A 13783-nucleotide genomic window follows, 5' to 3' on the forward strand; every position below is an offset into this window, starting at 1 on the left:
TTGGAAAATAATGAAAAGATCCATCTGGGATGGATTATACTTTTTCATAAGGACTATGCTCAATGCTTTTTCACTGTGAAATAACAAAATTTCATTATTCATGTTATTAATTTCTAAAAGAACACAAAACCATTTAAAAATGAAGTAATCCTACCAACCAACAGAGAAGACTTATTGACAGACAATATGTTGTTGTGGTTGTTGTTAGTCGTGAAGCCGTGTCCGCCCCATTGCAACCCCATGGACAACATTCCTCCAGGCCTTCCTGTCCACACCAACTGCTTCAGTGACTCCATCTAGCCACCTCATTCTCTGCCATCCCCTTCTTCTTTTGCCATCTATTGTTTCCAGCATTAGGCTCTTCTCCACGGAGTCCTTCCTTCTCATTAGGTGGCCAAAGTATTTGAGTTTCATCTTTAGTATCTGGCCTTCTAAGGAGCAGTCCGGGTTGATCTCCTCTAGGACTGACCGGTTTGATCGCCTTGCAATCCAAGGGACTTGCAGGAGTCTCCTCCAGCACCACAGTTCAAAGGCCTCAGTCCTTTAGCGCTCAGCCTTCCTTATGGTCCAGCTTTCATAGCCATACATTGCAACTGGGAAAACCATAGCCTTGACTATACACACTTTTGTTGGCAGGGTGATATCTTTGTTTTTTACTATGCTGTCTAGATTTGCCATAGCTTTCCTCCCCAGGAGCAAGCATCTTTTAATTTCTTGGCTGCAGTCCTAAGGCCCATTTGACTTCACATTCCAGGATGTCTGACTCGAGGTCAGTGACCACCCCATCATGGTTATCAGGGAGTTAAGCTCTTTTTTGTATAGTTCTTCTGTGTAATCTTGCCACCTCTTCTTAATCTCTTTTGCCTCTGTTAGGTCCCTGCCATTTTGGTCCTTTATCATGCCCAACCTTGCATGAAACGTTCCCTTCATATCTCCAAAATTTTCTTGAAGAGATTTCTGCTCCTCCCTATTCTATTGTTTTCTTCTATTTCTTTGAACTGTTTATTTAAGAAGGCATTCTTATCTCTTCTAACTATTCTCTGGAATTCTGCATTCAATTGGGTGTATCTTTCTCTATCTCCCTTGCCTTTCACTTCCCTTCTTTCCTCAGTTGTTTGTAAAACTTCCTCAGACAGCCATTTTGCTTTCTTGCATTTCTTTTTCTTTGGGATGGTTTTAGCTGCTACCTCTTGTACAATGTTGCAGACCTCCGTCCATAGTTCTTCAGGCACTCTATCAGATCTAGTTCCTTAAATCTATTTGTCACCTCTACAGTATATTCATCAGGAATATGATTTAGGTCATACCTGAGTGGCCTAGTGCTTTTCCTTTCTTTCTTCAATTTAAGCCTAAATTTTGCAACGAGAAGCTCATGATCTGAGCCACAGTCATCTCCTGGTCTAGTTTTTACTGACGGTATAGAGCTTCTCCATCTTTGGCTGCAGAGCACATAGCCAATCTGATTTCTGTGTTGACTGTCTGGTGATGTCCATGTGTAGACTCGTCTCTTGGGTTGTTGGAAAAGAGTGTTTGCTATGACCATCGTATTCTCTTGACAAAATTCTACCAGCTTGTGCCCTGCTTCATTTTGTACTCCAAGGCCAAACTTGCCTGTTATTCCAGTCATCTTTTGGCTTCCTGCTTTAGCATTCCAATCCCCCATGGTGATAAGGACAATATTTTTTGGTGTTAATTCTAGAAGGTGTTGTAGGCCTTCATAGAACCGGTCAACTTCAGCCTCTTCAGCACCAGTATATCTGATGTTCATCTGAATTAAATTCATCCATTCCTGTCCATTTTAGTTCACTGATTCCTAAGATGTCGATGTTCAGTCTTGTCATCTCTTGTTTGACCACATCCAGCTTGCCTTGATTCATGGATCTTACATTCCAGGTTCCTATGGAGTATGGATCTTTGCAGCATCGGACTTTCCTTTCACCACCAGATACACCTGCAACTGAGTGTCCTTTCGGCTTTGACCCAGTCACTTCATTCTTTCTGGCGCTACTAGTAATAGCCCTCTGGTCTTCCCCAGTAGCATATTGGACACCTTCCGACCTGAGGGGCTCATCTTCCGGCATCATATCTTTTTGCCTTTTGGTACTGTCCATGGGGTTTTCATGGCAAAGATACTGGAGTGGGTTGCCATTTCATTCTCCAGTGGATCACGTTTTGTCAGAGCTCTCTAATATGACCTGTCCGTCTTGGGTGGCCCTGCGCGGCATAGCTCATAGCTTCATTGAGCTATGCAAGCCCCTTTGCCATGACAAGGCAGTGATCCATGAAGGAATGACAGACAATAGGGTTCGGTTAATCAAATGCAAAATAAAGCAAAAACAAGTTACATGGCAAATATAAACCCAAATAAACCAAATTTAAAGAAGAAAAGTTACCTGATCAAGAGAAATCTGAAGTTTATGAAATTCAGCAAGTGATTCCTGGATGAGAGCACTACTTGCTTTAGTTTGATTCAGGGATTCAATCAGATCCTTATTTTCAAGTATATTTCCCTGAGAAGTTGCAAGGGTCTGTGAGGAATAAAAAAAACAATCTTCTTATAACTAGACTATTTAAAATACACAGATACAGATGCAAATCTTATCTTAAACAGGTTATCTTGACACTTAATGTCTGTTTTACATTTCTTCAATAATTCACTTATTTCCTTGCACAATATACTGCTTGAGATTGGTTGTCCAGAGTTTTGGAGACTGGATATGAGATTGTATACTGCTGAGTACACTGAACCCTAAATAGACTTCCTAAGAAGTAAATAATATTCAATAATAAAATTAATAAATCAATCATATTGAATACCATAGGATGTATATCTGTGTAAGCTGTAAATACTGGCATATAAGACAACCCTTGAAACTGGAAATCATGAGGCAAAAATCAGGTGGTCTTAGACGCCAGGTGAAAAATTTTCATCATACAGTAGGACCCCCATATCCATGGGGGATAGGATCTAAGCCCTGAGCAGATGCTTGAAACTGCAGGACCCTCATGAAAGTGGAAAACTCATGAATATCTCTGGGGACTCTCCTTGGGGACACCACACTCTGTCTAGCCAGCCTCACTCATGTGTTTTGTCTCTCAGTGAATATGCAGACTCTACACATATTCACAGGTTTTTCCTACAGATATTCATGTTTTTTTCCTAAAGATATTGGGGCAGGGGGGCAGTTGCTAGAGGTATACCTGTATATACCAGTATATAAGAGGAACCTTGAAACTGGGAACAGTGAAGCAAAAATTGGGGGAATTCTTATACTCCAGACATATGACAAACAGCAGAAAAAGAGCTCAAAATATCAGCCCTCATTTTATAGATGAGTCAGTAGCCTTATACGCCAGTAGTTACCATATGTTTTAGCACCGTACCTGATCATTAGCAGCCCAGATTAACATAAGACTAGATTTAATCAGTTCTGTACCTTCTCACCATCCCTAAATCTGGGATTTCACATTGCATATAAACTGTGTTTAAACATCACACTTTTCCTCACGATAGGAGCCAAAATTAAACTAATGGGATTCAATAAAAAGTATATCAAGAGGCATACTGATATAGTCAGCAATAAAATGTCATACTAATACAGTGGTACCTTGGCTCATGAACGTCTCAGTTCATGACCAAATTGGGTCGCAGACAGACATTTCAGAAAAATTTTGCCTCAGGTTACGAACTCCGCATCAGGTGACGATTGTGATCAAGCCCATCTTCCCTGCATGGGTGCGACTGTGGTCATGCTCGGGGGAGTGGGGGGAGATGACCACAATTGTGCTGGAGGAGGGAGATGGCTGCAATCACGGATACACTCATGCAGGGAGCACGGGCACGATCGTGGTCATGCTGGGTGGGGAGATGGCCGCGATCGTGCTGTGGGGAGGGAGATGGCTGCGATCATGGTGCGAACACTTTCTTTCCATCTTCCATCATTTATAATATGATTGTAACTGTATCAGTTATGGCAGAATTCATTGCAATATTAAAGCAAAACAAAAACAAAACAAAATAAAAACTGCTTACTTGAAAGTGTTTCCAATTTTAATTTCAGAAATATTTTTAAACACAATTGCACTCTGCTCTAAAAACTAGCAACTGGATTCTGTTACTCAAACTTGTTAACTTACACAGTTTCACACTTATTTATCTTTTTCTTACAACAAAGTTACATAAATAACTTTTTACTAAATGCTGACATAATATTCCACTTTAAATGTTCATACCATGATTTGTTACCAGCGGCAATCTAAATGCATTTACTAGCAGGTAAATCATATGGAACCCAGTAGGCATTACATCATACAAGCATACATCAGATAATGTTGTAAATACATAGGGCTATACTCCAACATACACTTAAGAAGAAGCCCACTGATCTCCTCCTCTGGAGGAGGTGCTTACATTCCTTTGTTTACGCCAGATAGGCCAGTGGCTGCAATGGAACAAGGTGTAAAGAGTTTAGTATGTTGGGTGGTGTCTACAATAAGAACAAACAATTTTGATTTTTTTAACTTCCTATAAAAATGGTCTGCTTGACCAAAGTATGAAGGAACTGCTGAGGTTCTTAGGACAAGTGCTGACGTTTCATGGGCTTTCGTTAATGCAGCATAAGAATTCCTTTCCCCCTGATCTTTAAAGGCATTGTTATCCTCGGGCAGAAAATGGCTTCTGAAATTGGCATAGCTACTGGTGCATTTACTAGAATTTTTTTCATATCTTGGTAAAGCATATAGAATCTCTGGGCCATATTGACTCCTTTCCTTGAAGGGGTGTTTTTTTTCTTTTCATTTCTTGTTCCAAGTAAAGAAAAGGTACTTCTCTGATAGTTTAGGCTCTGGAGACATCACTGTCCCTTTGGATAAAGGCTGTTTCTTCTCTGTATCTGTTGGATCAATAGCCAGAGCAGCAATTGCTTCAAGCAATCGGGACAGAAAATTGTCCTTGTTAAAGAATCTCTAATGATACATCCTCCAGATTCTATATCTCACCACCACCACCCCTTTTCCCCTTCTGAGCTGACCTCCTGGTGGGATGATGTAGAGAAGTCTTTATTAAGATGAAGTTTCAGAGTGATATTGTGAGGCCTGTTATCAAAATGGCCCATGACTGCAGTCCATGGATAAGAGAATTTTTCTCTTGTGTCTGCAGAAGAGTGATGGTTGGTGTTAGAGTTAACTATTTAGGTTTAGATCTGTTTTTGTCTGAATTTAAAGATGTAAGGGAGATAGAAGGATCTGAGACGTGTTGTTGTGTATTATGCTTTGAACCATGCTCTGGTCTTGTAGTCTGTTATTAAGCAAATGATCCCTTAAGTTGTTTGAGAGAGCCTAAACTGTGAAAGCATGGATTGATCTGCAAAAGGCTTCAAATGGGATGGAGGGCTGGGTTTCTGGGCCCTACTTCATAGTGCAGGAGGGGGGAAAGGATTAATTTTCTTCTCATACCTTGAAAGCGAAACCAGTATCCAAAACGTGTGCCAATGAGGCTGGACAAAATTCTGGATGATGTGGCATAATCTTCACCATTTTGATGGTTCTGGCACTGAAGCACTGCATCTACTATGACTGCCTCCCTCCTCCTCCTCCTTTGAGCCCAAATTCAGCTAGTAGTAGGTTCTAATATGTTCCAGGAGAGGGTAACACAGTCTGCAGGCCTAAGCACTCCAACTCACTCAGCCTGAATCAGATGGATCTCTTGCAGCTGGGCAATTTTTCTCTTCTCTTCAGTGAAAATGAGCAGACAGCCTGAGCCAGCAAGCCACTGCTCACCATGGTGCTTGTCTACTGCACAATGAGGAGATGAGGATGCGCATTCACAAGACTGTGAATCATCCAAATATGGGTAACCATATTTTTTCTTTTTTTCTGGTGCATTTTTATGAGGGGACCATTAGAACAGTTAAGAAGGAAGGCCGGGAAAGAAAGAGAAAATGCAGAACCTTTTTTGTTTGTGCAGAAGATAATGAAGATAAAGAGGATTTGTAGAACTGGAAAAGACTGTACAACGGGAAAAGATAATAGGGTAGAATAGAAAAAAGGCTATAAAAGAGGAGGAGAGAGATCTTTTCTGGGGAAAAAATCGAAGACTATGTGGCAGGGACCAGCAGATTGCTGAAAGTACATCACATGGTCACTGTTTTTCCTGGGTGATAGACAGAGTTAACACACAGTGCAATACTTTCTTCACAACAGCCTAGAGTGCTTAGTTTCTGATACTGCATCATCATTTGCCTTCTCTTTGCATTTTTCCACAGCATGTGGAAACAGCCTTTGCTTATCTTTTTTAAAGATGCTTCCTCCTCTTTGCACAAAAATAATTCATATTTCATTACAAATCACCAAAATTATTTATAGTCAACAGTTGCAAATGTTACCTCTAAAAGTGATTCTTCAAGTTTTGCTAATTGTATCTTCTTATCTTCTTCTTGTTGTAATAGCTTTGTCTTCTGTTCTTCCAAATCTGGTTTTTCATGCTGGATAGTCAAAGCTAAAAGCTGAAATGCAATTCAATTAGTGGAAAAACAGAAAAAGGAAAACGTAGTAATTGTAAACTCCCTCCATAACTTTAAAACAACTCTGAAATTGATCAAATGGTGCCTGGCATGAGCAGAAAGACACTTCTATTCATATGAGGTTGTCCTTATTGCATATCACCAAATCTCCTGACTTCTGCAGCCCCCTGTCCCACATATCATCATATTCTGGAGGTCCCTGACCCTTGGACAGCTTTTTAAGGATTGCAAGGCGATCCAAATATCCACTTACACCTTCCGGATCCAAGCCATTCAGGGAAAAATAAGGGAATGCAATGGCAGTAACTAAAGCCTCATTATTTTCTAAGCTAAGTGCACAGAAAGTTGCCATCTGCTGAATCAGAACAGTGGGCAATCTAGCCCTGCAGTACTGACACTGACTGGCAGGGCCTCTCCAGAGAAGTCAGCCACAACTAGATATATTATTTGCTAAAATCCTAATTTGGAAGGACTACACTAAGAGTACCATTTTCATAAGCAATTTTCAATGCAATAGCATTTTCTGATCTAACCAGTAAATAACATATTAATTAAAAGGGGGTTTATTCTTACTTTAAAAACTACTAATACAGGCAAGATAAACTGTTATTTTTTAAAAAAATGACAATGGGACATGATTTGAGACAGTTATTTATTAATTTCAATGGTTTATTATCTATTCTTGGGGTATAATATATACTGCATATAAATTACGTATTTATTAATTCTACTTTTTCTATTTTGGTTTTATCTAATTCTTTTAATTTATTCATAGATATTATTATTATTATTGGTCTTTGTAGTTGAATTATATATTGTGCTTGTATTGTTTTATGTTGTAGGATTTTAACATTTTGTAAGCTGTCCAGAGAACCTATGGCTAGTGGGACAGCATATAACTTGACTAAATAAATTAACAATATATAACATATTTGAAATCCCATCCTTTATACTGCCTACATAAGACATCAGGTTCTTCCCAAATCATATATCTAGGTTGAAAAGGAAGAGCATAGTGCAGGGACTGTGAATGCCTACCTGCCCTCTTAAGCCACTCCGTGTTATTGTAAAGTTAACTTCTGTAACAATAGAAGCTGCATCAGGTGGGATATAAGGATTTGGGTTTCGTGTTGACAGAAATAGGCAAAATTCCTCATTATAGTCTATTATTTTGTCACCTATTTGTACAACATATCGTGGACCTACAAGAGAAAAAAATACTTTGCTAGTTCACAATACATCCATATGGAAAGCACATGAAGTCAAATGTTAGCTTAGGAATTACGAAAAATTGTCCGCTTTTAAAAAATGGAATTATTTTTATTCCACTCAAGAAAATGACTCATAACTATCCCTTTGTAATTACTGTAACTCTAATGACCACCTATAACACAATTTATTGAACAATAAATGCTTACTCAATTCCCATTAAAATTTATCCAGTCCAAAAGAAAACATAGCTCTCTGATGGTCACCACAGCCTAAAGCTATTCATTATTTAAGATGGAAGATTCATGGGATAAACTACTGGCATGGTCCTTCTACCTGTAAAGAAACAGGGAACATGCAGCCATATTCAGCAACAAGTGCATCTTCAGGAGTCTTCCCACATAGTGCACTTGTATACACAGACATACAACCCCCCAAAAAATAAACCTCTCGTTGTTTTTCCCCTATAGTATCATTTGCCACTGACTGACAAACCCAATAAAACAGAAAAAGGCAATAACAAACCAGCATAAGCTTGACTTTACTTGACTGGCTACCATGAAGAACAGGTAGGAAGAAAGTGTAGATCAGTTCACAGGATCAAAAACAACTCTATTTTAAAACAATCAGAACAGATTTTATATTGTTCTGTTGTTGTTCAGTGCTAACACAGTAGCCTGAGAATCAGGATTTGGTAAAACATGACCTCTGCAATCCAGAAGAAACCATCACCTAATCATAATATTTCTGTTGGCTTATTTGAATAAACATGAAATGAAATCAGGCACATGATGGTTCCTTGTTAAGGTAATTGTGGAGTAAATTTGAACATAATACAGTATTACTAAAGTATAAATTCAGAATCTAAAAAACTGCCTTGCTGCTACCAAGTCATGGGAAGAGAAAAACATTATAGGATTGTACAGAATATTTTCCTCCCACTTTCAAAGTAGAGCAGAGAAAGGCATTCACATGTAGGAAGCAATTTCCATATTTTTCCTAAAAGCAAAACAATAGTGCCCTTAGCATAAACAATCAACTGGTAAATTGTTTCAGATAAAAGGATTGTAAAGCATTTACTTTTTACTGCATGGGCTTCTTCCTGTTTGTTGTACAAATGTCAGGATGATTCTGTACTAATATTGAAATATAAATCATATTTTTTTAAAAAAGTTCCAATACTGCCAAAACCAAAACACTATTGGTGTAGAGCATATTCCATATCCATGTTTGCACACAATGGAAAATGCATCTGTAAAGGGGCATTTGAGGAAAATTATGCATGAAAAATGTTCTTATTTTCTCTGTTAAACCACTTCAGAGTCTGGTGCTCCACAAACTACAACTGAGTGACCTTGAAACCTGGCAGGGCTATTAACAATACATCTACTATCAAATGGGCAGGGCAGATATAGAGGGGAAAATAGTGCTGAAAATAATTTAATCTACTGTGCCCTTATTTCTATAGGGTAAGTTGTAATATGGATCATTAGAAGTTACTGATTTAAATGAAGCTTTAAATAGTTGCATAAAATAGATTTTAGAAGTGAACAGAAACTTTGCACTTCATAAGAAGATAATCCAAAATCTATGCTCCTAGGACCCACATCCTTCTGCACTGTGGGATCCACACTGTCCCTGAGGACCTCTTCATATCTCATTATTAGCTATGATTTAATATTTTTAAAATATATTGTACAAAGTGAATTTTTATGCACAAAAGTAGCAGAGTTATTTCTGAATGTCCATTATTTAGCTGTTTTTATCTGAAAAGTAAAAAAAAATCACACAGCCCTGACAGTTTTAAGTTAAAAGTTTACCTTGTGCAACTAGATCCTTTCTGAGCAGTGGATAAAGCACAGGCTCTACTCCATCCATTTCTTGTATAATGAGGGTTTTCCCAAATCGTACAGCCAATTCAAGAGCATTTATGAAGTTGGCATCCTGCACATTAAAACTTCACAATGAGTGATTATTCTAGTTCGATATTAACAAATGATAAAGCCAGTTATAGGGAAAAAATTCTGAAGGCATTTTCAGAGACAGTCAAAATGTAAATGAGGCTGAGTGAAATTATTTTTAAAGAGGCTAGATCTGAACACATTTGCCCTGTAACCAATAATACTGGACTTATAGTTATTGTCTCCATTTTGTTTGGAAATGGTAGATTAAGCAAGAAATTGGACCACTTGTATTGGTAAGCACAGCAACAGGGTACACTGGCTCTCTTCTGTTATAGAAGTGATTTTCGCTCTATGCGATACTGTACAGATATATGCCTTACTCTCTGTCCAGTTCTTTATTTAATACAGTCACTCAGATGTACCCTTTACTTAGTTTATCTAGAGCACTGATAAGGTAAATACCATATATCAAGCACTTGGAAATGTATGCAGAAATCCATCATTGCTTTTTAGTCATGCATTACAACACATTAGCAACACGCTTAAATTGTGTTCTCTTGGGGGCTGGGGGGTGGTGGTTATGGAATACCCAGGTCACACATAATAGTCATGGTAGAAGAGATGACCATAATCACTCTTCCACATGTGGAAACTCTCACTGTCATTATTTGAATGTCTTAAAATTGATTTGAAAGGGAAAAAAAGAATGAAGAACATTCCTTATTTTGACCACAATAAGATAAACAACAGTACAGACAGAAGTACAGTGGCCAGGAGTGGTGGTGGGGAATCCTGAATGACAATGTGACGTAATTTCAATAGCCCAGTTACACTTAATAAGTAGGCTGATCTACGTAAAGCCACTGAAAGAAAACTAGACAGTTTTCAAACAGTATGATATTGTTCAGTTGATAAATTATATTGTTCAATAGATAAATTATTCAATGTCTTTCAAATTTATTTAACATACTAATAGTAACCAAAAGTTTTTTTCTCCAGAATTACAGAACAAACTACACAGTTCACGTATGACCTGCTGGTTGATGATTTCCAAGCGTGATTCTTTCAGATGTGTTTTGAGCCATTCTGTAGCTCTGGATGAAGGGTCTATTAAAAATGGGCACACTTTACTCTATCAAAAAAGAAGAGAGAAAGAAATTATTTGTAAATCATTATCTGTTTAGAAGGAAACCATACAGGCATGCAATTTGTATTTTAACAGTCCTCTCCCTGTTCTCAATTCCTAAACGAAAGAAATTAAAAGTTTGCTACATACAACAATATATACAGCATGTACAACAAAGACACAGGATATAATTTTATGTATGAATTATTCAAATATTACCAGTAAACTCCCTTTGTACTTAGTTAATCATTCAAAAGATTTAAAGTGTGAATAAAATGAATATTGTAACTGATGAATGGGGTACTTGAATAGATTTGGAAGAAATTATACCAAGCTATTCATAGATACCATGTTGGCTGGACACCATAAAGAAAGGACACTGAGATGGACATGGTGGTCTTGAAGGAAGCAGTGCAAGACAGAGAGGCATGGAAAGCAATGATTCATAGTGCTGCCAAGGGTTGGACTTGACTGAATGGCTGACGATGACATTCAAAGATAATCCAGTCTAGCATTCTTAAAATCTTTGGCCCCCAAGATCTTGGGAAAGGGCACAGAATAAGCTAAAACATTTTACTAAAGACAGAAAGGGATAGAGATTCTCCAGCTGCACTTTCATTTCACTGGCCAACTTTTCTCAACATAGTGCCCTACAAGTATTTTGGGTTAGAATTCTGTGTGTTCTCAACTACTGGTGATGCAGGCAAGCACTTCCAGGAGTTAAGTCTGAAACATCTGGAGATGTACTTTCTGCCCATCCTTGTCATAGATAGTTAAGTGAAAGAAATAATAAGGAATACAATTTACCTGCAAAATCACAAGAGCATTTTCTATTGACAAATCATCAGAGGGCAAACCTTCACTTTTCCAAATCAGCTGTTCACTCTCCGTGCACAGGAACCGCCTAAGATCAAATTCTGACAAACAGAATTAATTCCATTTAATCTTGTTATTCATTATTTATTTATTATACTTACATAGTACCCTATAGCCCATGGACTATCTGGGTGGTTTACAACCTTAAAAGTCATATATACAATTCATAAAATACTCATATTAAATAGATAATAAGACAGCAAAACAATACAACAAAGCAACCCCAGGACAACAAACACAGTAGCTGTAGTAATTTAACCCCAAAGCACAGTGGCAAGTAATAAAACAGTATTTAAAACTGGTGCAGCAGATAATAAAACACAACAGACTTGACTATTAAAAATAACTGAAAAATAAAAAGGTATTTACCTGTCACCAAAAATGGCAAAATGGTGCCAGGTATACCTCTCTGGGGATATTCTAGAGATGGGCTACCGCTACTGAAACGTCCCTTCTCCTGAATGACACCCCCTTGCTTCTTTAAGAATCTCGGCAGACAATCTTGAGGATTTAGTAGGAACATATGGGACAGGGTGTTCCTTCAGATAACCTGGCCCCAAGACATTTAGAGCTTTAACTGTTAGTACACGCACTTTGAATTGGGCCTGGACTTCAAGTGGCAGCCAGTGCAGCTGGAGGAAGACTGGGGTGAAATATCTGTGCCTACTGACAGAAAAACAACAGAGACTTCCAAAGTCAGGAAGACCTTCCCTCATATTCCCACCAAGCAAGCCTCCAATACTGGTAGGACAGAGAGAAGGGTCTCTACCAAAGAACTGAAATCCTGTGCAGGCATGTATGAAGAATACAATCCTTTAGGTAGCATAGCCCCAAACCATATAAGGACTTACAGGTTATAACCAGCACTTTGTACTGTGCTCAGAAACAGACCTGTAGCCAGTGAAACTGGTGAAACAAGTGAATCATATGCCCCCTTCTAAATGGCTCTGGTCAACTGAAACATTCAGGACAATGGAATTTCCAAATTTGCTTGAATGTAACATTTTATGGCTTTCTGCCATCTATAACCAATTCAGCTGTAGCAGCTTTAAGGTATTATGTATAGTTCTGATATTTTATTACTGGAGATTGAAAAAGCATCTCTGATACCTAGCCCATCCATAAATTACAACATTTCCTTAGTAAAATTTGCAAATAGTTGAGTTCAGAAGCATGCATGGGGTAGAATCTGATGAAGATGGGTGTTATCCTCCAAACTCAAGGGGCCCATGCTTCTCCAATGCAGCGTAGAAGGAGTAGCAGGGACAATTATTATCTTTCTGCTCCTTTCTTGCTAGATGGCCATGTTTGTCATCTAGTGACAGTGCCTTGGAGTGGGAGGGGAAAAGGCTACAGTGGCTTCAGAATAATATTCAGTCTCCTCTCCTCCCCTGAAATGTACCCTTCAAATCCTTTCCAAGGACATTTTCCCAATCTCAAAGCACTGTCAGCACAGTTCTTTCCATGCCAGCTCTGAGGGGGCAAGGGGGCAATAATACACAGTATTCTATGGTGCTCCAGATAATTTCTAGGGAGCATAGGATCATTCCTTTAAAGAATTATGAGAGATGGACAATATATAAAGAACCATGTCTAGTATGTAGTACTATGGTTCTACCAAAGAGTTGGTAACAAAAGAAAACAGAATGTGCATCTAGAAGAAATACCAACCAAGTGCTATTTTAAACACAGCACCCAAACTATGGTTTAGTGTTCAGGTTTTTAGGTTTTGGAAGCAAACGTAAGAGCCATTTTTTAAAAAAGGGAGGGGCTGCTTGGTTGCAGTCTCTGTCCACAACAACCATTTTGTGCTAAAACTATAGTATGGGAGAGCTCTAAATTGTTTCAGGGTGGCCTCTTTTCTTTCCTGGATAGGACCATAATTACTATGAAATAAGTAAGAAACTACCGTATTATCTACATAGAAAGCCTTGAACTAAGATGTTGCTGCATTTCTTTTCTGTAATGCTTTTGATGCTTTAAGAAATATAATTTAGTATTTCAAGAGGTGCATTCATCTATCATGCATTACTAAATTAGCTTTAGGTAAACATAGTTCCTTCCATTTCTACTTCTCCTCAGAAACATTATATTTATCTGCAGCCAATTTGTTATGTTATGAACATTTCTGAAATCTGTTCTAAAGG

The 13783-nt window shown here is 38.2% G+C and overlaps 1 protein-coding gene across 2 annotated transcripts in view; it reads right to left on the reverse strand.

Moving 5' to 3' along the window:
- DYNC2H1 (dynein cytoplasmic 2 heavy chain 1) overlaps positions 1-13783 on the reverse strand; it is a 183776-nt gene that overhangs the window by 90885 nt on the left and 79108 nt on the right. For both annotated transcript variants that reach the window (XM_044442351.1, XM_044442350.1), the window contains 6 exons: positions 11568-11677; positions 10668-10766; positions 9551-9674; positions 7560-7723; positions 6384-6503; positions 2394-2528 (listed from right to left, as the gene is read on the reverse strand). In XM_044442351.1, coding sequence (XP_044298286.1) covers positions 2394-2528; positions 6384-6503; positions 7560-7723; positions 9551-9674; positions 10668-10766; positions 11568-11677 — 752 coding nt within the window. The remainder of the gene's footprint in view (positions 1-2393; positions 2529-6383; positions 6504-7559; positions 7724-9550; positions 9675-10667; positions 10767-11567; positions 11678-13783) is intronic.

Source organism: Varanus komodoensis, unplaced genomic scaffold (genome assembly GCF_004798865.1).
Source record: "Varanus komodoensis strain SLA01 unplaced genomic scaffold, ASM479886v1 scaffold4, whole genome shotgun sequence".
Classification (NCBI taxonomy): domain Eukaryota; kingdom Metazoa; phylum Chordata; class Lepidosauria; order Squamata; family Varanidae; genus Varanus; species Varanus komodoensis.